This window comes from Schistocerca nitens, chromosome 1 (genome assembly GCF_023898315.1).
Source record: "Schistocerca nitens isolate TAMUIC-IGC-003100 chromosome 1, iqSchNite1.1, whole genome shotgun sequence".
In the NCBI taxonomy this organism is placed as follows: domain Eukaryota; kingdom Metazoa; phylum Arthropoda; class Insecta; order Orthoptera; family Acrididae; genus Schistocerca; species Schistocerca nitens.
The window spans coordinates 1,125,208,552-1,125,235,719 of NC_064614.1; the positions used below are offsets into that span (position 1 = coordinate 1,125,208,552).

The window sequence follows — 27,168 nt, forward strand, 5'->3', positions numbered from 1 at the left end:
ACTCAAGAAAATGTAAGTTCGTAACCACCAGAAAAAAAGTGCTATGAGGGAACAATGTTTTACAGACTGTATCGTGTCTTGTGGGGCTAAGGACCTTCTTGGACTAGTACCCAGCAGAATAGCTAACACACACAGTACCTTATTTGATCATGTTATCGCAAATTATGACCACATCATCTCAACAGATGTCATAAATGGTCACCTCTCAGATCATTTAGGCCAAACATTTGTGATAAAATGTAATACCTAATACAAAACAAGACAAATGTATGAGCATAGGCAAATACTATCTGTAAACAACACTGCTACACTAAGACATAGTTTAAGCTAGGAATCATGCCAATTATTATTACCATTGGGGTCAACAATAAATGGAACATGTTCACAGAAATTCTGACTGAGCACTTAAATAGAGCCATGCCATTAAAAAAAGTGAGTATCCAGAAAAATCAGTCTTTACAATCAAAACCTCTGTCATTAGATTTTAAAACAAAAGATTTGAAAGAAAAAATGGAAAACATGTATAGCTTACACAGACTAACTCAGAGTTACATACATAACTCTACAAGCAGTACAAATATAAGTACTGCAAAGAAGTCAGGACATTAAAAGCAGAAAGAATCAGCTGACAGATACAAAGTTCAAGTAATGTTTCAAGGATTGCTGGTCAATTGTAAATCAAATTAGAAACAATGAAACAGAAAGTAAAAATAATAATCTACATTTAACTGTGAATAATATTATCTCTGATCCCCTTGTACTTAGCAATATTTTTAATAATTACCCCATAATACTCTCAAAAATGATGTCTCTATGAAACAGGATATACAGCACACATTTGAACCCAGTAACAAACAGAACTGCAGCACACTATCCTCAGTAAGCACATGTGACATTCCGCAGTTTATTGACAGCCTCAGAAACAAAAAATCAGCAGGATTAGATGAAATTTCTCCATATCTATTGAATAAATGCAAAAATGAACTAATAAAACCTCTAGTTCATCTAATAAACTGTGTTCTCAAAGATGGTGTGTTCCCAGACAAGTTGAAACTGGCTGTAGTTAAACCAATGCACAAAAAGGGGGAAATAAAGCATGTTCAAAACTACAGACGCATTTCCCTAATCTAAACTTTCAGCAAACTGATGGAGAAAATAATATTTTAAAAAAAGCCATGGACCATTATAACAATGGTGATATAGTAGGTGATTTCCAGCAAGGGTTCAGAAGAGGTCGAAGTACCACGTCAGCAGCAGTACAATATATCCATCATGTACTTGAAAAAATAAATTAAAAATCCCAAGCAACATGAGTATTCTTGGGCCTTTCAAGGGCTTTTGATAGAGTACATCATGACATGCTCTTATCAAAAATTGTGAGTAGTAGTGTCACTGGAAAACTCCTGTAATTGCCAGAAACATATTTGAAGGGTAGAAAGCAGTGAATGGATATTATACACTCTAATGGAGAAATATTGGAGAGGAGAAGGTCAACTATAAGAAATATACATTTTGGTGTTTTTCAGGGCTCCATTTCAGGTCCAGTCATATTCATATGCTATGTAAATGATTTCCTAAGTTCTCTTGATAATAGCTAAGCAATTGATCACTATGGATGCAGCAACACATCTGCTGTCTGCTGTACAGACAGTAAGCCCAGACTAGTTGAAGAGATAAATAACTTTACTGAAAAGGCAAGAGCTCACTCTGACAGAGGCAACCTGAAAGTAAACATAGAAAAAATAATAATATTCATTTTAAACCAATTAGTCCAAACAGACAAAATACTGTGACTGATGAAATTCTACCAAAAACCTGTACAGATTGTAATTTCTTGAGTTTATGCATAGATGATCGACTTTCATGGAAACAGCAAGCTGATTATGTCTGTAACAGAATAATACCCAAGAAGCTTATCATTGTATCTTGATTCTGAAAGGATTGTATATTATGTATTAGTGTACCCTTCCTTGTCTTATGGAATAGTATTGTGGGGTGGGACATGCCAAACTAACATGAAAAGGGTTTTCATACAGCCGAAGAGAGCTTAGAGGATCAAAGTAAAAATAAAACCAGGAACTTCTTGCGAAGTCCTATTCATTAGACACAATACCCTTACAGTTTATGCCATGTATATACCTCGAACTTTAATATCTTAACTTTGTTTGGTAACAAGTTATTAAAAACAGCTCCTTTGACATAGGGGCTTTTTGCTTTTAAACTTAATCTTAGGGTCTTCTTTCACTAACATTAACAGGGGATACTTTTAAAAAGTGAGTCAAGCAGTGGCTTATCCAAAAATGTCCTTATAACTTGAATTTATCGTGAGTTATAATGTAATAAGAAATAATGTAAACTAAAAAATTGTAATTGTGAAAACTTCATACTTAATTGAAAACGCACATACATGTAAAATAACATGTTACGAGCAATAAATTGAAATATTCAAGTTTTCTTTAAATCTTTCAACAACTGTATTGTGGGCATAGGGAGTCACTAAAGGAACCAATTATTAATTTATTCTAGTTAAGTATAACCTCTACTCACAGTATCATGCAGCAACTATCTACTTCATTTCACTACAAGATAAATTATAAAGGGCAGTCATACAAAAATGAGAAATAATTTTGAAAGTAACCATCATAACTGTTAGTATATTTATCGCACTGTGGGACAAGGTGGTCAGTACATTCATGGAAACTGTTTGTGGTTGCCCACTGGAATGTTACTGCTGGTATTCACTGCTGGCGAGTAATTACCCAGGATAACAATTCTATGAATGTGACCTGTCAGTTTTATGTTCATAATTACCTTTACCTTTAAATCTTCTCTTTTTACACTCTTGTCGTGCCTTGAAGTTGTGGTCCTGTTATGTAGTGGCACTTGTACCTATATTGAACTTCTTCACCATCTGCATGAAAGCACTGTGATAATGGAAAATTATGTTTGCTACCCACAAGCTACAAAATCATGTAACCACTATTTATAAAAATCCTTCAGTCTTTAACAAGTCCCATAATAATTCCAAAAAAGTCAGTTAAACATTCACATTTGAGCTCTTAATAACCAAACTCGGTGATGGAGGAGGAGGAGGAGGAGGAGATTGGAGTTTAATATCCCATCGACAACGAGGTCATTACAGACGGAGCAGCAACTCAGATTAGGGAAAGATAGGGTAGGGTAGGGTAGGAAATAGGCCATACCCTGTCAAAGGAACCACCCCGGCATTTGCCTGAAGCGATTTAAGGACATCATGGAAAACCTAAATCAGGATCAGCGGACGCAAGTTTGAACGATCGTCCTCCCAAAGGCGAGTCCAGTGTGCTAACCACTGCACCACCTCACTCGGTCCGTTAGCAGACGGATCATTAGTATCCCAAACTCAAAAAGTACAAAAGTAGTTCATTAAGCAATTCTGTACAATCTTCTTTTGTTTTATCTTTTGGAACAACAGCCATTGTCATTCCAATTTCATCTGCTTTGGCATCCAAGGCATCCCCAGGTCATGGCAGAGCGTAAACACATCCTTACCACAGTAAAACATTTACCCTCCATCACACCTTGTGGATTTGCGTATCATGTCTGTGAAGAAAAAAAAAAAAAAATACGTGCACAGTATGTGGTCTCTCCTCTACTACTGTAAATTAAGGTTTGTACACAACTATGCTTCATCAACACAGTAGAGAGAAACTGGGACATGCTGCTACCTTGAATAGTAACACGTACCACCCCATTATGGAACCATGACTGTACCCAGGTATGAAATCTCTTCGACTGAGGCAAGTCGATGGCTGTGAATGTCTCTCTTCTTCAGGGCTCCAAAAATATGGAAATCGCATGGGGAGAGATTGGGGCTGTATGGAGGATGTGTAAGAGCTTCCCTATAAAACTTCTCCAGCATACTCAAAACGACATTGGTAATGTGGGCAGGCATTATACTGCAACAGAATGATGCTGTCCATCAACATTCCTGGGTGTTTGACATGATGGTTCGCATGAGTTTTTGCAAAGTATCCATTTGCCCATGTTCATTAATTGTGGCACCATGTTTCAGACAGTCAATGAGCAGCAAGCCCTTGCAGTCAAAGAGGAAAGTGATCATAACTTCCCTGGAGCTGGTGTGCCTGTTGTTTCAACTACACTGCAGAAGTTTCTCTGGGAAGCCCTTATACATCTTTCATACAGTTCTGATCTCTCCCCATCGTATTTCCATATTCTTGGAACCCTGAAGAGAGACATTTGTGGCTGTCAATTTGCTTCATACAAAGAGTTTAATGCCTGGGTACAATCATGGTTCCATAGGCAGCCTCAAACATTTTTCCATCAAGGTGCTGACTGTCTTGTCTCTTAGTGGGATACATGTATTAACAGTTATGGTGATTACTTTGAAATAATAAGCAGTTTACTTACTTTTCTTTTCATCTGTCTCATTTTCACTTTACTGCCCCTTATAATTCTAAGAAGCAACCACACCACCACCAACAACAACTGTATTTAATCTATTCTTTCTTAACACCAATAGGTCCTTTGTAAAAGATGTTGGGTGAACTCATTTCCAATTTTAGCCAGCTTTCAGTACCTATAATGGTTTGAGCTTCAGTGCTTTCTATTATCACTTGGAGCCCTTGTTCTTTCCCAGCACCACTACAGCAATTAACATCTATTATACATACGGTTCCTAGGTCTACCCTTCTCCTGTGTTTGAACTGCACCCTTTGGGACTGAAGTCCTTTTCAAGGGTGAAGCATAAATTTAGTTGCTCACTGTTTATATTACAATAGAACTGGGAATGGGACATGCACCCACTAATGTTGACTGTCTCCTTTATCACATTTTCCCAGAAATTTGATACCAATATCACCATGCTGGTATCTTTAGGTTTCATTTCCTGTTCTCATGTGAGGCAGTATTTGGTGACAGCTGATTTAGCTCACTGCTTGATTCAACAGTTCTTACAGTCCATCCAACACAACATGAGCCACATCCACATCCAGGCAGTGTACACTGGGTTTTCAGAGCCCTATATTATCTTTCATAGTGCACAGAAAACATTTTTTTTTTCATAGGATGGAAACCTTATTTTCAAAATCTTCTCTCAGTATTAGCAAAACTGCATCAGTAGAGCAAAGATTTTTAATCTAGCTTATTCTTCTTTGGTGTTGGTTCCTTCTCAAGGCAATGTTGATTTGTGTGTAGGACACACTTGATCTGTTCGTCTAAGTACCTGTTCCACTCTAAACATTCTCTCAAGTGTTGTAAATCTTCAGCAAGGGTTTGTTTGTCTGAAAGCACACAGGATATGTGGGACAATGTTCTAACCATTTACTCCGGTGATTGGTGATGGTGGCTCAAGGCATGCAGGTTCTCTGAGGAAGCCTTGCAAATTCCTCACCTTTGACAGGACCCAATGGTATCCCAAAGATACTAACTTGACATATGTGCACCGTTCTATTCAAGAATACAGGCTGCCAGGTTACTGTCACCAAAATAATATTAAACACATGTAGTTCCCACTGGATAAAAATACTGAAATAGCAGTCATAGATAAACACTGCATTCAACATACCAGAAAAAGACATTTGGTTGCCCTCTTCAACCTGTCTCCATTTCTGGATGGGAGAAGGTAACTCAGCAAGTGCACCACCACTTTGGCTGTCAGCTGACTATTAAACTGTCAACACAGATAGAGTCATACCATTTGCAGTGCTCTAACAGTGAGCCAGGAATGGTGATGAAATTGTGAAAGGTCACAGCATAACAAACCCACATCCCATAAACAGATTGTTCTGTCCCATTTTAACTCATTCACATGCTGACATTGGGCCATTTGATGTCTGTGAAAAATTCTAGCATTTCATTTAATGTTTCTGTTTACTCTGACAAACTGTTCATTGGTGAGTTAAGCTTAACAAAGGCTTTTACAACCACAAAAAATGTACCACTGAGACTACATGAATGACATCTATCTGCAATGTTAGTTACATTTTGTTTTACACAGATTTTAACATCTCTCAAGTTGAGGTTTATTTAAGCCATTCTTGCCAGGGTGTTGCAGTTTTCACTAATATTACTGTAAATGCCAGCTAAGCTAGAAGTAGAAAGTCTAGGCACTGCCAGCAGGGAATGCTGTGACCATTGTAATTAATAGAAACATAAACCACTACAAACTGTGTATTATATGATTTATTGGACTAGTTTCAGTCAACAGATATGAGTATCCTCACATAAATTTATTGCCTTGGTGGCAACACACCAGAAGTTTAAAGCACTGCTAGGCAGCATCATAAACAGGACGTGTTGATGTTGGTGGTCAGTGGTGTTTTAAATCTTTAATGTGTTGCCAACACAGCAATTAATATTCGAGAAGGCCTACTTCTGATGAGCAACCAGTCAAATATATCAAATGATATGTGACCTGAGGTAGTTTGTCTGCACAGTAAGATAGCAGTATTTATACTGGCTACATTCAGAACATAAATCTCCAGCACTAAAATAAGTTTTACAGTTTTACCTGCAGCTCGAGGTGAAGGTGTTTTCACAAATAATTTTGAATGTAGCTGAAAAGATTGAAGTGCTGAGATGAAATCTGCTCTGTCATCTCTCATTCCAGTTAGAAGAGAATCCTCAATCTTAAGATGGAAATCCTAAAAGTGAAATAAGAAAAATGGAAATTTTGGTAAAAAAATTGCAAAAAGTAGGTACTTCATTACATTCATTTACTGTTTTAAAATCCAATGATTCAAATAAACAAAGCACTGAAATTGTTTGCTATATTTCTTGCATTATTTTGTTCTTTACAGGCATATGAAAGAGAAGATTATGCAGGTGTCAGCTAACAACATCAGGCAAGGTAGAAACATTAAAAAATTAGATCCAGATTAAAAAGTGAAAATGAAAAAAACATGCATTTAGTGAATAGGAAATAAAACAGAGAGATAGTGGAGGGAATAGTTAACTATGTAACTCTGGATAGTGAGAAAGTGGATGTTGCACACATATTTTGTCACAAGAACAACAAAAGGACACAGAGAACACAATAAAAAGGTAAGAGGAAGCAGTTAACATGCTGAACTGTGGAAATGTGAATGTATTTTGAGGTTTCATCGAGGAGAAGGAGAATAAGTAAAATATTTAACGTCTATTAATGCAGCTGCACACACTATATATAGTTTCAAAAAATGGCTCCAAGCACTATGGGACTTAACATCTATGGTCATCAGTCCCCTAGAACTTAGAACTACTTAAACCTAACTAACCTAAGAACATCACACAACACCCAGTCATCAGCTATATATAGTTTATGTTTTGTATCAGCTGCACTCTATGATTATACACCAAATATTTTCGGGTTCCATACCACAATCAATAAAAATGAACTCTTATAGGATCACTTTGTTGTCCATTTGTCTGTCTGCCTGACTTTTAAAAATCATTTTTCTCGGGAAGGAGTAGACACGAAACTTGAAATGTATGTCACTTATGAAGTTCTACAACCCATTGGCAGTGTAAGAAATTGGAGCTTCTAAGTCAACTCAATAAAAAGATATGGCCATTTATGACACATATGCTGATTTTTGCAAACTCATGCATTAAAACCTATTGGGTACTGCCCATTCATGTAGAATCATGAAATTCAGCAAGATGATAGGTTTCACAGAGAAAGTACAGAAAAAAATACTTCTTTTGTCATTTGCTGATCAACTTCACACTTGAAATTAAAACATTCTCTATAGTCTTGGAATCACTGCACTCAATATCCTGCAAGTATCAATGTTGATAACAATCAAAAACTGTTGCGATTCTTGATTTCTGGAATGGATGCACGGCAGAATACCAATGTGGGATGGGTGGGAAGGATGGTGGACAGGACATTTCTCATTTAAGGGCATGATGAAAGGTAGTCAAAACCCTGGCGGAGAATGTAATTCAGTTGCTCCAGTCCTGGGTGCTATTGAGTAACGACAGGAATGTTCCTTTCTGGCCGCCCCAACGTCCAACTGTCTGGCCACAAAGAAGCATTCCCTTTGTAACTCAGTACCATCCAGGACTGGAGCAACTGAATTACATTCTTCACCAGGGTTTCAACTACCTTTCGCATTCCCTGAAATGAGAAATGTCTCGCCCACTATCCTTCTCACCCCTCTCACAATGGTATTCTGCCATCTACCAAACCTACACAATATACTCATCCATTCCTACACTACCCCTGCTCCCAACCCCTTAATTCATGGCTCATATCCCTGTAATAGACCTAGACGCAAGACCTGTCCCGTACGTCCTGCCACCACCACCTGTTCCAGTCTGGTCACAAACATCACCTGTCCCATCATAGGCAGGGCTACCTGTGAAACCAGTCACGTGATCTTCAAGCTAAGCTGTAACCACTGTGCTGCATTCTATGTGGGCATGACAACCAACAAGCTGTTTGTCCGCGTGAATGGCTACCGACAAACTGTGGCCAAGAAACAATTAGACCATCCTGTTGCTGAACACACTGCCAAACATGACATCCTTCATTTCAATGACTGCTTCACAGCCTGTGTGATATGGATCCTTCCCACCAACACCAGCTTTTCTGAATTCCACAGGTGGGAACACCCCGTGCAGTACATCCTACGTTGCTGTACCCCTCCTGGTCTTAAACTTCATTAGTCATTGTCTTCACCGATCCAACCCCTTCCCTGTTCCCATTCCAGCACAACGTAGCCATCATTCCACTATCACACTCAGTCTTTTTACTTCTCTCATTTTCCACTACTCCCCCCTCCCCTTCCCCCTTATACTCCATCTAACCTGCATCACTCCACCATCTGCCACCCCCACAATACTATCCCTCTCTCCCCTCGCCCGAGTCTCCTCCTTACCTCCACCCAGTCGCCACTCCCATCATGCACTGGTGCTGCTGCACGCAGTGTGGTTTCAGTTGCCTGAGACTGTGGTCGTGTGGGGGAGCCGCATTTGTGTGTGTGTGTGTGTGTGTGTGTGTGTGTGTGTGTGTTGTTGTTGATGAAGGCCGTAACAGCCAAAAGGTTTATTTATCTGTGACGATCTTTTTGTTGTGCCTATCTGCAACTCAGCATCTCTGCTATATATGAGTGGCAACTTTCCTTTTCATACTATTGAAACATGTCTAATTAGTCATTCTTACAACGAATTGCCTGAATATCTAGATTCGATGGTTGGAAAGTTCTATTAGCTAAATGCAAGTAGCAGTGTTCATTAAAAATCTGGATGACATGTAATAATGGACTGTAAACAAGACTTCGTATTTAGTGAAGTACACAACTATTTTCTTTGAAAAATAAAAATATAATCAGGCAAATAATATATTACCAAAAGGAGACAAACTGCAACTAATTTGCATAACTGAGGTGGTAACAGCATTTTTCAATGTTGCAGCTATTTCTAATTTACCAGATTAAATTTAGCTGTCACAAGCACGAATAGCATTAAGCTGTATAGTATTAGTTTATTATTAATAAAATATACAGATTAAGTTTCTATGATTTGCTAATCCTATGATATTGTATACTTTGATTTGTTCCAGAAACATGAAGCTTTTCCTTTTTGATTGGATCTATGAAACATGAACAAAGAATGAACAATACATTTAACAGGAATACATGAAAGCTGTTTAGACAACTGACATACACAAAAAATAAAAATGTAACTGACAAGGACTAATATTAACTATGGATTTCCTGATGATAATAATAATATAATAATAATAATAAACTGTGTAAACATCATAAGAAAGATTGTATAGCACTTGGAACTTTGGAAACATTTATTTGTTAAAGTGTTGGTGGATAGTAAGAGCTGGCTGCTGGGTATCAAGGAGAGAAACATTATTAGGAGATAAACAAAAGAAATTGCACTTTCTGAAGATTCAACTAGCAGCTAAAGTACAATTTATTAACAGACAGCAATTCCTCATCATTTCAATTGTGCAAATCAAAACAAGATTCAACCAATCGGAACATTCTTACAGCAACTCAAGAGAAAAATGGTGATTTCATTTTTGATAAAAAATACAAGTGGTCATTATATTTTTGGCCATCCAATCATTGCAATATGTCACCTAGCTTCTCCAACACAAGGGCAATTAAACTGATTTTAACAGACGTATCATGAAGACCAGTGACCAAAATATTATCAGCTGCCGTGATGTTAGCAACACAATTTGTTAAACAAAAAAATGTTTTTGTGTCTCTATGACTAAGTTATTGCTCCACTGTGGATTCAAATGGCTTGCATCATCACAGGCACATGGAGAAGTATTTAAATTAGGGTCTTTCATTCATTTTGTAGTTTTGCTTTATCACCTTCTACAACATTTTACATGGTTAAAGGTAACAACTCAGTGAATAGGAGATGTGATGAGTCATCCAATGCTAGCAAGTTTTCAGTATTGATAATGTACCTGTCGATGACTCACTGCTTCTGATACTGAGTGAGCTATTATATTTAATCCCAAATTATTTTCATTCTACAAGAATTCTTCACTACTATATCAGTCTAACATGAATCTAACGTTGCTACTGATCTTGTGATATATAATCCATAATGCTAGTAGGCTTCATAAGTGAATATTTAAATGATGTAACTAGCATGAAATTATGCCAGTAGATGGTTAGGAATATAATGTAGTTTAAACTTCATTTATATGCACCAGCAGGAGACAACAGTCTTTAGTGACTGAATTAAAATTCTTTTCAGTACTAACCCTAAGATACAAATGTTGAACAGTTCAACATTTGGCAATGATGAGAAACACAGTGCAGAGCATTTATCAAATTAATACAGCCATTTTCAAGCTTATTCTTGTGGTGTCACCGCCAGACACCACACTTGCTAGGTGGTAGCCTTTAAATCGGCCGCGGTCCGTTAGTATACGTCGGACTCGCGTGTCGCCACTGTCAGTGATAGCAGACCGAGCGCCGCCACACGGCAGGTCTAGAGAGACGTACTAGCACTCGCCCCAGTTGTACAGCCGACTTTGCTAGCGATGGTTCACTGACAAATTACGCTCTCATTTGCCGAGACGATAGTTAGCATAGCCTTCAGCTACGTCATTTGCTACGACCTAGCAAGGCGCCATTATCATTTGCTATTTATCTTGTGATGCATGTACCGTCAGACCGATGTTCACCAATTATGGATTAAAGTTAAGTATTCCAGAAGCTATGTACTTTTTTACTAGACTCAACTCCTTTAACTCTTCCAGACCTCACGCCAGCCTGCGTGAGCTTAAACGCGTGCCTTTCGGCTATCTCATAGTGGCTTGGCTGTCTTGCCAAGTCACAACAATTCTAACCTACAATTGACCACAGAAAAAGTTGCTAGTAAATTGGGTAGTAACAAGAATTATTCATGTGTTTATTAGAAACTGTCTTATTTCCTAAAAGTACACATATTTTGTCTAAATGTTTAGAGATAATCATTTTTGAATGATTGAAGATAATGTCCAAAAAGGTAAAGAAAACACTTACACACCTTTGGTAAGATAGGTGACAGTCTGCGAACAACTTCGTGCAAATCCTCTTGATTCTTTTTGGGTTTGATTTCTTTGTCACTTGCTTTAAATTCAGAATTGACCTGCCGCTCTTGAGCAAAGCTATAGAAACCTTCATTTATTACTGCTTTTGTGTTGTCCATTCCAATGAAAAGCCTCTTTGAAATGGAAATTAAATTATAAAGCATGTTGTCACTCATTTACAAGAATTAAAGATTTATCACTTTAAATCATTAGGAATAATACTAGATGACTTAGCTTACTTATCTATTTATTCATAATTTTTGGGTAAACATATCAGAGCAATTCAAATATAATGACACATATAATATTTTACAATAAATTTACTTGAACACAATATATTATGTAAAAGTTTTTCAGCTCTTTCTAAAAAAAAGTTATTTGTGATAGACAGTATACTCCCAATTACTCGGGGTAATGTGGAGGAGGAGATACATGAATAATCGAAAAACATGAATAACTAAGGTATTTTTTCGAACACGTATTCTTTTTTTGAAAGTTTATCCAAGTTCTATGCATAGGTACTGCAGGTCTGTTTATTTCTTAAAACAGTGTATGATGGTCTACTTCTGAGACCAGTTGACATTTTTCACATGACATTTCAAATTTTTCTTGCAGTAATAATGTCACTGTACTGAAAACCCTCTAGAAGAGTATCAACACATTACAGTGTGGCACAATGACTGACAAGGTCACTGTCTTCATCCCCTCTCTGACGTTCTCTGCCCTCTTCTTTGGTTTTTTATGAAGCAGTTGTCACAGTTTCTGCATCTCTCATGGCTGAAAGCCAGATACACATATGTTGATCTTCAGCCACATATTCTAGTTTTTGACATCTTCAAAACAATTTAAACCTATTGCCAGATTCATTATTGTTACTTCTTCATCACTGGAACCTCAAAAATCATTTCTTTTATACCTGGAAGAATTTTCCTCAATGATCACTTGATGGCTGTACAGATCTGAAACTTGGACTGAGCATCTGGAAGGAAACAGCAACACGTTGCCAGATCACTTGCAGTGTAGTCAGTCTCATTACTTTTCTCAAATACTTCATAGTTTTGCAGCAATTTCCCCTTCTCAAATCTTTCAATTAATTCCAATTTTTGTTTTAATGTCAACATGTTTCTTTTGTTCCTCTGTCACTTCTCTTAGACACCAATTAACATCAGAAAACTGTGTTTGTTTTTCATTTACATGGAACAGGCTGTTCGATAACAATGGGAATGGAACTCTGTTGTCATACAGCAGCTGTCTGCACAATGAAAATTGTCATACAGCATATTGTTTATTGCTGTTTGCTAGAGAAAAATATTGCGCATCTCTCTCCTTTCTTCTTTCTGCATAAATAACCCCCACACAAATAACTGGGAGAACAATGTATCTTGATTTATATACTCAGCACTAAATGAACCATCTGAAGGCATTTCTAATAACTAGTATTGTTTTATTTGCACAATTTTCATTCCACTCTTTCCAAATGGAGGTCTACTGCTATAACATTCCTCTATCTGGTTTTGTACTATGAAGAAGGCAAATGACACAATACTGATGTTTCTAGGCCTTATAGCGACAAAACAACAAAATGACATTTGTCCATGAAGTTCATATAAAAAAACTGCAGTTAACCATTTACAGTCATGTTCAGTCTGACATCATTGATGCAAGTGGTACTCGACAACCAAGCAGCGAGTATCATAGAGAGAGAGAGAGAGAGAGAGAGAGAGAGAGAGAGAGAGAGAGAGAGAGAGAGAGAGAAGGTGGGCATGAGACGATGTATCAGCTGCTGTGATGACTTCTAAAAATTGTTCAAAAATTGGCCTAAATGAAAGAAAAGAAAATAATTTATTAACCTTGATACTTCAGCCACGCAGAAAAGATTTCTCGTATTTTCCGGAATGAATAAAATCTATACTAAGCTAAGGTCCACCATTACTACAGCTATTTCGTCTCCAAACAAGAGCTTTCTATAATGTAAGCTGTACCTGCAATGACATGTGCAAGTGAGGCATAACATACCATATGAATAGAAATTTGACACTGTAGACAAATAGTATATGGTGAATTTTGATTGTAAAATGTACTACATAAGTTACTGATAATATAATAACCGAATTGAGCAATATCACTCTCACTATGACTTACAGAAGACTGTAAACAAAGTAAAAGAGCATTTCTATTCTAAGAGAGATAATACTTTCAAGTTGCTTACAGTCTAGAGCCTGGCCTTAAGACACACCATTAGTCATTCAGAAAAGCAGCTTATTTATCAAAGATTTCAAAAAAAGTTATGTCCATATGTTGTTTGTTATTCACATGACACTGAATGCCAGTTCTCACCATCATAATCAAAATAACAAGTTTCTTGTGGAGGCCATTTTCACATCAGCAGCATATAAATTGCAGTAGTTTAAAAGTAAAATGCCTTCTGCATGCTGCAAATTAAGGTTTTTCTTTTTTAACAGCTCATTGAAGTTGTTATAATAAAATGGAAAGTTCCTTACAGATCAGTGTCTAAATTATTATTTGTAAATTAGACAGCTTTCTCTCATGTGGCAAACTGTTTGAAGGCTTACAGTTTACTTTGTGGCCACTGTTATCAAAATATAGCACTATAACTGCCATTTTCTGTGTCTACAGTATAAAGCTTTTGGCCAAACAAGGCTTCATCAGATGGACAGTGCGCGTGCGCGCGCGCACACGCACGCAAGCACACACAATCACAGTTTCTGATTGCCTCAGCCAGACAGACTGTGGCAGCCAGAGACCGTTGGTTTTTGTGCGTGTGTGTTTTGTTGTGCCTATCTGCGACTCAGTATCTCCCCTAAATGGTGAGTAGCAACTATCCTTTTCATAATACCATCCTAGATTTTTCATTGTTTTCTTTCTCTTTTTCATTTATAGACTTAGGAGAGAAATGGTATTTGTGATCATATATACTGGGATTTTTGTGTGTTATGTGATCAATCAGTGTACACAGTGAATGGTTAGTCATGTTCGGTGGTCATTTAGTAGTAGCTTCATTTCAGCTTTTACATTGCATATGTGATAATTTTCTTGTACGGTTAGGAGGCACCTTGTATTACATATTCTAACTATTTTCTTGTCTTTCTCTCTTGTAGTAGATTTGTGATTACATTTTCTTAAAGGTTCTGCATGATTCTTCTATGGATGACTCCTCCAAAGGCTGCTACAAATGTAACAGGTATATAATTAGGGCCATAAGTTCATAATGTTGAATAATTGGATATCCCAATAGTGTTGTTCTATAAGGATGATAAAGCAATCAATGAGCTGAGTTTGTACACCACTTATTTTAAGAGCTTTCTTTATACACTCTGATAAAATTCCCATTTTGAAACACAGTTTTAACCTCCCATGAATTTTCATAACAATATCCTCTCTGCTGTCTAGTGAAAGATCATTCTGAAAATAAACCACACACTGTGCTGAAGCCACTGTCAGTACTATTATTTCTCTTGACAAATGCTTGGCCAGCAAAGTATGCATGAGAGCTATAGATAAATTTGGAAAGTAGTAGAGAGGTATTGGTAGGTTTAATGATAGGAAGGTAAGGGTGCATGTCTAGATTGCTCAGTTGGTATGAAAAGTAACGTTAAAGGCGAAGTTACAGGTGCAAGTTCCGGTCAAACAAATAGCTTTAATTTATCAGAAAGTTTCATAATAGTGTGCATTCCATTGACAAAATAAGATTTATTCTACACGGCTTTCATTTTCCACGTTTTCAGTGCTCTGACACAATGACGGACTGGCAGAATGAAAATACATAGTTATCAGGAATAAATAGGAGAAGAAAAGCCAATCAGTCTTGCAACTTCCAAAACTATGTGAAGATGTGTGTTTCTTATGAAGTTTCCAATACCAACTTGTCTATGTTTATTTATCTCATCAGTCTTTACATGTCCTATCACAAAACCTCAGTGAAAATCTGTACTACTTTCTATGCAAAAGGCTTGGCCTTACCACAAGGATTCACCTATGTTCTAAGTACAATATACCACTAGTCTCCACAGAAATGAATGAAACTTAATAAATGTATCACTTATCAATTGTATTTTCTTGTGAGCAGCAGAAAAAGGAACAATGAAATAACAATACCTCAACAGAAAATGCCCCTTGGGCTACGAATGTTGCCTCCATTGTTATTCCAAAGGAAACTTCTCCAAGGCATGCCTGACATGTTTCATCTTTTTGTACTGCATGTCTTAATATTTTGGCAGTTGCTGATGTGATTGATACATTAGCTATCAGGCTGCGAGCATTATGCACAATGCTTCCATCCAGATGAACCTCTCCAGCTGTTGCATGAATCAACCATTCGGGAGACTCAGCACGCAGAAGTATTGTGTTTACATTGTATATATGGACAGCCATGAACTGTTAAAAGAATGAGAATACATTAAAAAATAACACAATAAGTGTTCACACAATTAAACAACATATTTTACATCTGAAACCTGTATTTCTTCAAGTGGGTACATGAACCCTCATCATCATCATCATCATCACCATAATCATGATTATTATTATTATTATTATTATTATTATTATTATTATTTCATATAATCTGCAGCTGCTGAGATTTAATTTCTTGGCATTTGGCTGTTAATGGATGCCTTTGGGAATATAATTTTATAACAGCATTTGAAGAGAGGCCCCGCAGCACAAATGCTGCAGTGGATGCTGCAGACAGGTTTCTCCTCTAAATGATTCTTCAGTTTCTAGGAAAAAAAATCGTAGAAATAGAGATTTACAGCAGGCTGAGGAAGGAAGGTGCTATAGTGCCTCCCAGGCCTACTTCTATAGTATGTCATCCAAATATCTGACAAATGGCATCTGGCACTGTCACGGTGAACTATTGACAGCAATTGCTGCAGAGTTTAGGAAGTTTGCTTTTACTTTAGCAAACAGCAGACTGTAGATGGTACTGCAGGTATTCAGCACACAAGACAGCATTCACTTTTGTTTCTTGAGAACTGTTCTCCTATTGCCTTTTCATTTCGGTGTGAAGCATGTAGCAAAAGTTTAGGTAAATACAACAGCAATCTGATCAAACAATGGAAACTAAAGGCAGGAATGTCAAAAATGTAGGGAAAGTAGCAATCCACTTTTTCCTACAATAACAATCCAAATATTGGTTCACTTTCTTTACAAAATAAGATTTTTTTTTTTTAAAAAACGGTCACAGGTCATTGTACATGTGTGTGTTATTTAACATTTACTAAATGTATTCTTGATGTAACTGATCCTTTGTGTAAATAAATTGCAGTTACAGAATCAAGCATTCAATTTTTATTTAAAGATATTTGGCACTCAATTTGTGAATGTCCTGAGTTTCTTGCAGATGATTTTGAGCATACTAAATACACTCCTGGAAACTGAAATAAGAACACCGTGAATTCATTGTCCCAGGAAGGGGAAACTTTATTGACACATTCCTGGGGTCAGATACATCACATGATCACACTGACAGAACCACAGGCACATAGACACAGGCAACAGAGCATGCACAATGTCGGCACTAGTACAGTGTATATCCACCTTTCTCAGCAATGCAGGCTGCTATTCTCCCATGGAGACGATCGTAGAGATGCTGGATGTAGTCCTGTGGAACGGCTTGCCATGCCATTTCCACCTGGCACCTCAGTTGGACCAGCGTTCGTGCTGGACGTGCAGACCGCGTGAGACGACGCTTCATCCAGTCCCAAACATGCTCAATGGGGGACAGATCCGGAGATCTTGCTGGCCAGGGTAGTTGACTTACACCTTCTAGAGCACGTTGGGTGGCACGGGATACATGCGGACGTGCATTGTCCTGTTGGAACAGCAAGTTCCCTTGCCGGTCTAGGAATGGTAGAACGATGGGTTCGATGACGGTTTGGATGTACCGTGCACTATTCAGTGTCCCCTCGACGATCATCAGTGGTGTACGGCCAGTGTAGGAGATCGCTCCCCACACCATGATGCCGGGTGTTGGCCCTGTGTGCCTCGGTCGTATGCAGTCCTGATTGTGGCGCTCACCTGCAAGGCGCTAAACACGCATACGACCATCATTGGCACCAAGGCAGAAGCGACTCTCATCGCTGAAGACGACACGTCTCCATTCGTCCCTCCATTCACGCCTGTCGCGACACCACTGGAGGCGGGCTGCACGATGTTGGGGTGTGAGCGGAAGACGGCCTAACGGTGTGCGGGACCGTAGCCCAGCTTCATGGAGACGGTTGCGAATGGTCCTCGCCGATACCCCAGGAGCAACAGTGTCCCTCATTTGCTGGGAAGTGGCGGTGCGGTCCCCTACGGCACTGCGTAGGATCCTACGGTCTTGGCGTGCATCCGTGCGTCGCTGCGGTCCGGTCCCAGGTCGACGGGCACGTGCACCTTCCGCCGACCACTGGCGACAACATCGATGTACTGTTGAGACCTCACGCCCCACGTGTTGAGCAATTCGGCGGTACGTCCACCCGGCCCCCCGCATGCCCACTATACGCCCTCGCTCAAAGTCCGTCAACTGCACATACGGTTCACGTCCACGCTGTCGCGGCATGCTACCAGTGTTAAAGACTGCGATGGAGCTCCGTATGCCACGGCAAACTGGCTGACACTGACGGCGGCAGTGCACAAATGCTGCGCAGCTAGCGCCATTCGACAGCCAACACCGCGGTTCCTGGTGTGTCCGCTGTGCCGTGCGTGTGATCATTGCTTGTACAGCCCTCTCGCAGTGTCCGGAGCAAGTTTGGTGGGTCTGACACACCGGTGTCAATGTGTTCTTTTTTCCATTTCCAGGAGTGTATTATTTAAATTTCAATGTATTGGCTTTTAAGTTTTATGGTAATCATATTTCAGATTAGGCCACTAAACACAAATTTGTAGCATACTGGAGTGACACTGACTAGAGATATTTGTGTATTGGCGTGCAGTTGTTGAAAGAGAGGCAAACCATCTATTATTGCTATTGTTAAGGTATTACCACCTGCACAAGAATAAGTGGCTAACCCTCTGACACATACCTTCCATTTTTCCCACTTTTGGACTAGGTGATTTTAATAGGTGTTTGAGAGTCTGAAATTCTCTCATTGCTGTAGCAGTGGAGCAGTGTTATAGACCTGTCTCTCTTGTGACATCAGTGTATTTATATATATTCTGAGTATTCCATAATCCCGATGTTTAACAATTTTTGAGCAGTCACTCAAATCTACCACAAATTCAATACGGTATAAAGAATACAATATTTTTATCATTTGCCACTGTTATTATTCTTGAGTGTTTCTTAATAGCAATGCCACTTCAAAAAACACGATTTCTATATTTTGGTAGAAAGTAAAAAAATAGTAACTTAACAATGAAAGACGTGAAAAATAGTTTGTTGAAATTATAGCTGCCAAATTTCAAGAGGCTACTAATATGTGGTATTTCACCCAAGTCCAACCTTATTCTGATAACTTTATATACACTCGAAAATGAGCAGTGTCTGAAATTAGTAGTGCAAATAAAGTAATTGAAAACACAGCCTGATGGAATCATGTCTTTTCAAATTTATTGGCCCCTCTTCCCCCAAAAGAAGATGAGGTAGCAGAATTGTTGCTACAATACTCTTAGATGGTACTCAGTAGTGCTGGAGAAGAACTAAAAACACTTAATTGATTTGCTTGGAGACAAAATTAATTTAAAACAAATTTAATGACGTATGATATACCCAGATTTATCATTTATGGAAATAGTGATCCAACAATTAAAAGTATCATTCACATAATTTCGTAGAATAATGTATTGAATTAAGAGTTCATCAACTGTACTAAAATCTAAGCTATAAATATTCAATGAATTATCTTAACAAATGCAAATTCTGTGAAACTGACTACAAATTACTGTTATTTTGCTACAAATAATATGGTCTAATTACTACGAATTTTAATTTAAAAGATACTGTCTTAACTAAATTGCATTATGTGTTTATTGTAGCAGCAGATCATTACAAATATTAAAATCAAGCATTAAAAAGGCATGGGTGGAAAAAAATTGAGGTACGACATTTATCTTTTTCCCACCATGTAGACCTTTCCCTAGGCAAAGTCTGGCTTCTGACTGCAGCTTATTTGACAAACATTTTGTTAAAAAAATCAACAGTTTAAATTTATTAAATTTATTACTTCAGGGACCATACGCAATACTGTGTAACATGCAAGAATGAATCGAATTGTTCATTAAAAGCCTTGTTGTTTGGGAAATCTGTCTAAATTCCAAACAAATTGGGTACTTCGATAATCTTCACAATTTCTTAGTAGAAATTCATTTTAATTTGGATGAAAATGTCAGGCATAAAATTATGCACCATTTGAAGGAATTTTGAAAAATTTCAAAGACTATTTCCCTGCTCTATCTAGTAATAACAAATAGATTCACAATCACTTGGAATAGACAATAAATTTGGATTCCGCATGAAGTGTAAATTGAAATGAGCAGCTACTCAAAACTTCCAGTGACTAAATTACAGAAAATAAATCTTTGTAACTGATAAGTTTCTGCTTAAGCTTAGAGATGAAGTTTCCAATGCTATCAAATAAAGCGGTAACAAGTTTACTACTTGTCTCATCCACATATCTGTGTGAAAAGGCGTTTCCTACTTACATGTATATAAAAAAATAAAGTAAAGTGAAAGTAATTCGAGACTGTCTTTACCTTCTGTTGTTCCTCATTTCAAAATTGTGTCACATGCAAAGCTGATGGATCCTCCTCAAAGAATTCCAAGGAAGGGCTGAGCCAGTTAATTCCATAATGAAAACTTGTAGATTGACAGAAAAGTGTAAAATACATTAATATTGCATACTAGACCTACCTACTATCCAAAAGCTTCATCAGCACTTTTGATGTGGTTACAGGTGAAATGTAAAGCACTACAAAAGCATTAGGCTATTAAACCATTTCCGCTGAATTCAATCACTTCCATGTTACAATCAATACTTTTCTGTGTAACAAACATTATTTTAGAGTATGCATTATTTTTCTTTGTAAAGGATGAAGAACACTCTGTTCCTAGCATCTCAAACTTTCACGATTCTCAAAGAAATGCAGACGATTCACGAAGCAGTTTTGCATGTGTGTGGCCAGCCATTCCTTCCTTCTCTGCACTGTCTCTTTCCCTGTTGCATCGAGCCCTGTTGACACTAGGGCTAAGCCAGGTACCCGAATGACCCATGGCCCTCGACGGCACATTGTTGCCAATGCACTCTGTTGCTGGTACAGTTCAGGACGGCTACCTGCAGTGTGGGCAACCAGATGGATCAGCTGGCCACAGCCAGGCTTGGCCGGGTAAATGTGGTACAATGCATGGCTCTGCACCTCACCCCATAGGTAATTCTTCTTTCTGGGAAGACATTTATGTGATGTTTAGAATTCAACAACCCCTAATTATTGTTCTCTTTATCTGTCCAGAATCCTTTCCTTATCTGTCAGTGTATTCCATCCTTACCATTAATAACTAATGCCTCATTTCTTTGAATGGTCCTCATTTGTTTCACCATCAGAGACATTTTTCTGCTGTCAAATATTGTATTTGGCGTCTCTACTTCATTAGTCACATTAGTCAAGAATTTTTTTTTCTCTATCCTCAGAATGCTGTTTGTTTCTCTTTACGTGTTCTACACTGTTTCTTGCTCTTCTGCACAATTTTGATTCTAGCATGAGAGTTTGTCTTGCCCTCTTCCTGGTTTTTACAGCATGTTCACATGTATAATTGAACCAATTCTTACTGGTTATTGGCATTAGGCTTACAGTGCTCTTTAAACGTTCCCATTGATCATTAACATTTCCTTCATTACTGCAGTCTGATGCCAGGACTTCAAATTTGTTATGCACTCAGATATTATACTGGTGACACAACTCAGGATCCATAAGCTTCTCAGCATCAAACTGTGTACTGGCCATCTTTTTCCTCTTTCTTTTATAATATAGCTGTACCTGGTAGTTTGCTGATTGCTAGTTTATGGTCTGTGTCTGCATTAGCCCCTCTTTAACGTGTCATATACTTCTTGTACGTCTCATCTGTAAGAATATGATCAATCTCATTCATGGTATTATCTTCTGGGGAAATACAGGTCACTTTGTGTATCAATTTGTGGGGGGGAAAGTCATCGAGCTTACTCCAAGTTTCAAGCTGAGCATATTTTTAATAAAGCTTTATAATGATCAAACACAGTCACTTGAAATTCATGCAGTTATATCCATTCCTACAATACTGTTTGTAAACTCTGTAGATCTTTCTTTAAGCTTTTAAAAATAATTACTTTTGTTTTCTGTATCATTTTAGACATCTGATAGTCGTTGAATGGCCAAAACTGTTGATAACAACAAATAAAAAGATATTATAAAATTAGCGACCTGTTTGATAATGAAACTTTTGACATGCTACCCACTCTTCACTTCAAGAAATAGTAACTCTACTTGTGAAAAGTGGGCAACTATCTCTCCTGTCTCGGCTATTTTATTTGAATAGTGGCGTAAGTAACAGAACTGTATTTATAAGCTACTTGTGCCCTTAATCTACACAAAATCCTTCTTTTATTTACATATACAACAATTTAACATAGTTATAAACAGATAACATTAATATAGTGAAAGGAGGCTTGCTGCAGAGGAAGCTGTGACTGTTGAAATTAAGTTTTGCAGAGCAGCCACAACATCCACTCACTCTTTTGTAGGTTTCACTCTACATTACAAGGGCATCATCAGAATCTCTGAATTTTAGAGTTTAAAGTATGTTTCCGGCACCACAAATAAGTTTGCTGTATCATTGTACAGCCAACTTAATACATGGTGCTGGCAATGTAATCAGCCAAACACTGTATTTTAAATTGTAAATTCCAGAGATTCTGATGGTGCTGTTATAATACTATACAGTGAAACTGGTTAATAAAACCTACTGAATGCAACCATAGCTGTCCTGAACACCTTAGACAACATTAAACTAATCTCGCAACTCTTCATATTGACCAGCATCAGAGGAGCTCCAATTTAAAAGAAAAGATAGGAAGAAGGAAGAAAGGAAGGATGTAATGAAACATTTTTATCACAGCTGCAGTATTATTCACAAGAGATGTTTATGCTCACGATCAGCATTTCTCATCACAAAGGTGGAAAACATTGCTGATAAATCAGGAGCACACACAGGATATAATACTAAATCCAATGTTTAGTGCAACCATTTATGAAGGACAAGCTGATGGACTGAATTCATTGCAATGTAAAACATTTGTAACACTTGACAAAAAAAAGGTGCAGCATCTAGAAAGGAAGACTGAAATGAGATGAGACTTTGCAGGTTGATAAGGTATGTGATGATGTTTCAGCGAGTACAAAATCATCAAGTCCAGTTTACAAATAACTTGACGGTACCAGCTGACTTATCAGTATGGCACTGCACCCTCTCTGGCCTTGATGCATGCACCACTTCATTTGGGATTGGTGTTATAAAATCATGTCCTTTTCTGAGGCAAGCAGGTCCACAAATCTAACTGGTCATTGATACTCTGGATATTGTCACAGGGACAGAGTCGACGTATGGGTCTGTCCCACAGATATTCTATAGGGGACAGATTTGAGGATCTTGCTGGTCACAGGACTACTCCAATGTCAAGCAGTTTGTAGGGATACATATCAAGTGTGGGCGAGCATTGTCTTGTCGAAATATGGCACAGAGATACTGCCTTAGGAGAAGTAAAGCATGAGGATGCAGGATGTCTGTGACTTACCATTTTTCCACCTGATTTCCCTCAATCACTACCAGACTTGACCTTAAGTAACACCGAATGGCTCCTCACACCATCAAGTCACGAGTTAACACTGTTGTTCCTCTCCAAAATGTTGAAAGAATTAGACCTATTCTTCAGGTTGCCACCACATTTACTGATGACAGTCATCCAGAGTTGCATAGAACCACAATTCATTGCTGAACACAATGTGACGCCATTCATCAGCACTCCACACTTACTGGTCACAGCACCATTCAAACACAGTCATTTATGTTGTAGCACTAATGGAAACCCAGACATGGGATAGTAATTCCATATTCCTCCTACTGCTAGACTCTAACCAATGGAGTGCGATGACATAGAAAGCTGCAGTGAGTTCTCAGATAATGGGCACAGATGTAACGGTATTACTATGTGCTTGGTGCACAATATGGCAATCATTCCTTTTGGTGGTCAATACGATTGGCCAGAACCTGGACACCAAGTATGTCTGTCCTGAGATTGCCAATCTGTCCAGTATCAGGTCACCATCACATACAATGCCCGACAAATCTGGATAGGAGACGAGATACTGGCAGAAGTAAAGCTGTGAGACCGGGCGTGAGTCGTGCTTCGGTAGCTCAGTTGGTAGAGCACTTGCCCGCGAAAGGCAAAGGTCCCGAGTTCGAGTCTCGGTCGGGCACACAGTTTTAATCTGCCAGGAAGTTTCAATCTGGATATTGTTCAATTTCACCAGCCATCCAAACGGAGACCCACAATGAGGCCCCTTGCAAGCTCTGTCATGTGCTTGCTGTCTGACACAAGGCACGGCATCTCTGTATCTTTCACAGTGATCACTCAATATCTGATCGTTCACACCCGTTATTCTAGTAACAACACTAAAGATAAACAATGCCAATTAATTCTGGTGGTCATTCTATCCATGAGAGAGAGAGAGAGAGAGAGAGAGAGAGAGAGAGAGAGAGAGAGAGAGAGAGAGACCAGACCTCACTGCATCATTTTTTGATCACAAAGATTAATCTGCGACAACTGTCATTTGAATGTTTTCTTTCATGTGGAATGCTGCTTTATATTCCTTGCTGCTTTTTTATCTGATTTTATTTGTTTTGTGTTTGTCATAGCAAGAAATTATGTAGGGCTTCCTATACTCCCTACATAACTTTTCTATGCATATTCCAGGGTGTTTATTTTTTCTTATGTTTTTGAAAGAACATACAGTATTCAAATGTTAAAAATTTGATTGGTTCTTATCCAACTTGCCTGTTGTCCCTACTTTAACTATGAAATGAACAATATTATGAAAAGGATAGATTGCAACTCAGCATAAAAATGACACACTGAGTTGCAGACAACCACAATAAAAGGCTGTTACACACAGAGCTTCTGGCCATGGGTTTCTTCAGAAAGGAAGAGAAAAAACATACAATGATATAAGGAGGCACACCACACTCATACATGACCACTCTCTCTGGCTGCTGGGGCCAGAATGCAATGGTGTCGTGTCAAGTGGAAACAGCAATCTGTAGTGGGGCGGGGAAAAGGGGATATTAAGATATCATCCCATCCTCAACCTAGAGTAACCTACTGTCCCCACATCCTAAAGCCAACAATAGTTTCCACCCTCTCTGTCCTATCACTTCCTCCTGATTCACATCCCCCCCCCCCCCCCCTCATTGTACTCTGCTCTCTGTCAATGCCACTCGTCATTTCCCCTCTCTGCTTCTCTCCTTTTCTGCTCCCCATTCCCCCCACCCCCACCCTCCCCCACAGCCAATCAACACCGTGCCAGGCACCCTCGTCTGGCCAACATCAAGTCCCTGTGCACTCAGTCCACCTGTGTAGAAGTGTGGGCATTATTTATTTATTTTTTTCTTTCTTTTCTGAAGATGGCTTTGCGAAAAGCTCAGTTTGTAACAGTCTTTTTTGTTGTGGCTGGCTACAACTCAGTGTGTTGTCTTTATATTGAGAAGTAATCTATCCTTATCATAATAATATTGATATTTCAACCTGGAATTTCCACTGTTTGACAATATTTCCTTATCAAGTTTTTTTTTTATTTTATTTATTTTTATTATGAAAATATATACATCATAATTACACATATGGAATGTTGTACAATGAAATTATGGGAACAAAGTACACTGATTGTACCTGTGCAAATGTAATTATCACCGGAGGAATCTTCTTATTGCAGAAGTTGGGGCTTTCACTCTCTCCTTTAGAAAGATGAGCTTTATTTACTTTATCACCTTTAACATCACTACCAAACACATCTTTATTTATGCGTACATCTTTTATTACTACAGAAATGAGTTTGGTAACTTCACTGCTGAAGAAACTGCTGCGGAAACCAACTTCATCGATGTGCTGGAAAAAGAAAAAGACAGATAAAAAATGCAGACAGGCAAGTAGCAATCTATTTGATATTCATAAGAGATTAATATTATCCACAGTAAACATATTCCTAGCTAAATCTGAATCACTAATATATGCACATATGCACAAAACCTTTCTCCAGAAAGAAACTGAAATTTTAATATACTATGTTCTACTGAAAGATTCACAGAAAAGGTATACTTTTCCTGTTGAAGGCAAAATGAGCAGCTGTGAGGCTGTGCTACAGGGGCTCACAAATGCTGAGTACCAGTAAGGATGCAAGGAAAGAAAAACCACATTAACATTTGCTATTTATTGTGTCAGATAAGAAAAAAAGATAAAATATAAAACTTTAGGGGAGGAAAACTTTTTAAAGAATCAGTAACTCAGTTTGCATTACTATGACAGCTGAATTTGAAAAACCAGCCACTACATACAAACCGGCAATACTTATATGTGTTAAAAAGATTGACTTAGGTGAACTGAACACTTAGTGATGTTCAAATTGCTGTACATGGATGACAAGGACATTAATGACCAAGTGGTTATTTGATTAAAAAATGAGAAGGGTAAAATAGCAAAGTGTTCAGTTGTGGACAGTGCTAAATCACATTGCAATGCCACTCTAATGAATGTGAAATTTGTCTTTTTGCTTTCAAACACTACTTCACACTGCCAAGCCCTTGAATTGGGAAACTATTCATAATCGTAAAGTTTTTTGTTGGCATAAAGTGCCACCATATATGACTATGAACAGTACAATCTACCAGTGTACTGACCATACTCTGTGGATATCCTCTGCATTTAGACAAGTCTCTCTGACTACAACTGTTGTCATGTTTATATTAGCAAATGATGTTTTGAAATATGTAGACAAGAAAACACTTAATTGGTGTATTCTGTGATTTTGCATTGCTCACTATAGTATCAAAGGACAAGTGGGTGACTGGCTAAAATCTTACCTACATATCAGGCAGCAAAAAATCATTTTAGATTTAAAAATGGGAAGAGGAAACAGTGTCTGGGAACAGCATTTTTGGAGTGCTACAGGACTTTGTCCTTGGTTCCCTACAATTTCTAACATACTGTAATTATCTACCCTTTCTCTCCACCAGTGCTAGCAACTTTACAATGATTTCTGATGAAACAAGCATCGTGATTGACAACAAAATATCTGGCACCCTAAAGACTGCCCTTTGCTTGCAGATATTCTGAAACGATTCGCAGTAAATTCACAAGTAATAAACACCAGCAATATTCTATTCGTTCCTCGGCAGAAGAGCTGACATGAGATTGTTACTGCTCACAAAAGTCAGCAGAAAAGTGAATACATTGTTCAGAATTCTTAAGTGTGCCAACTTCCTCTCAATCTTATGAAGGCTGTGCTTAGCAACACTTGCCATATTGGAGATATTACAGTCTCAAAACTTGCCTATTTTGTTTATTTACACTCAAGTGTTACAGAAACATGTTCTGGACATGACCATACCA

At 38.1% G+C, this 27,168-nt stretch overlaps 1 protein-coding gene across 1 annotated transcript in view; it reads right to left on the reverse strand.

The window, feature by feature from the left end:
- The window catches only part of LOC126199286 (protein KIAA0100), a 340,503-nt gene that overhangs the window by 268,606 nt on the left and 44,729 nt on the right, over positions 1-27,168 (reverse strand). The window contains exons 3-6 of the mRNA XM_049936105.1: positions 25,453-25,668; positions 15,656-15,934; positions 11,497-11,673; positions 6,512-6,644 (exon numbers count right to left, since the gene is read on the reverse strand). Coding sequence (XP_049792062.1) covers positions 6,512-6,644; positions 11,497-11,673; positions 15,656-15,934; positions 25,453-25,668 — 805 coding nt within the window. The remainder of the gene's footprint in view (positions 1-6,511; positions 6,645-11,496; positions 11,674-15,655; positions 15,935-25,452; positions 25,669-27,168) is intronic.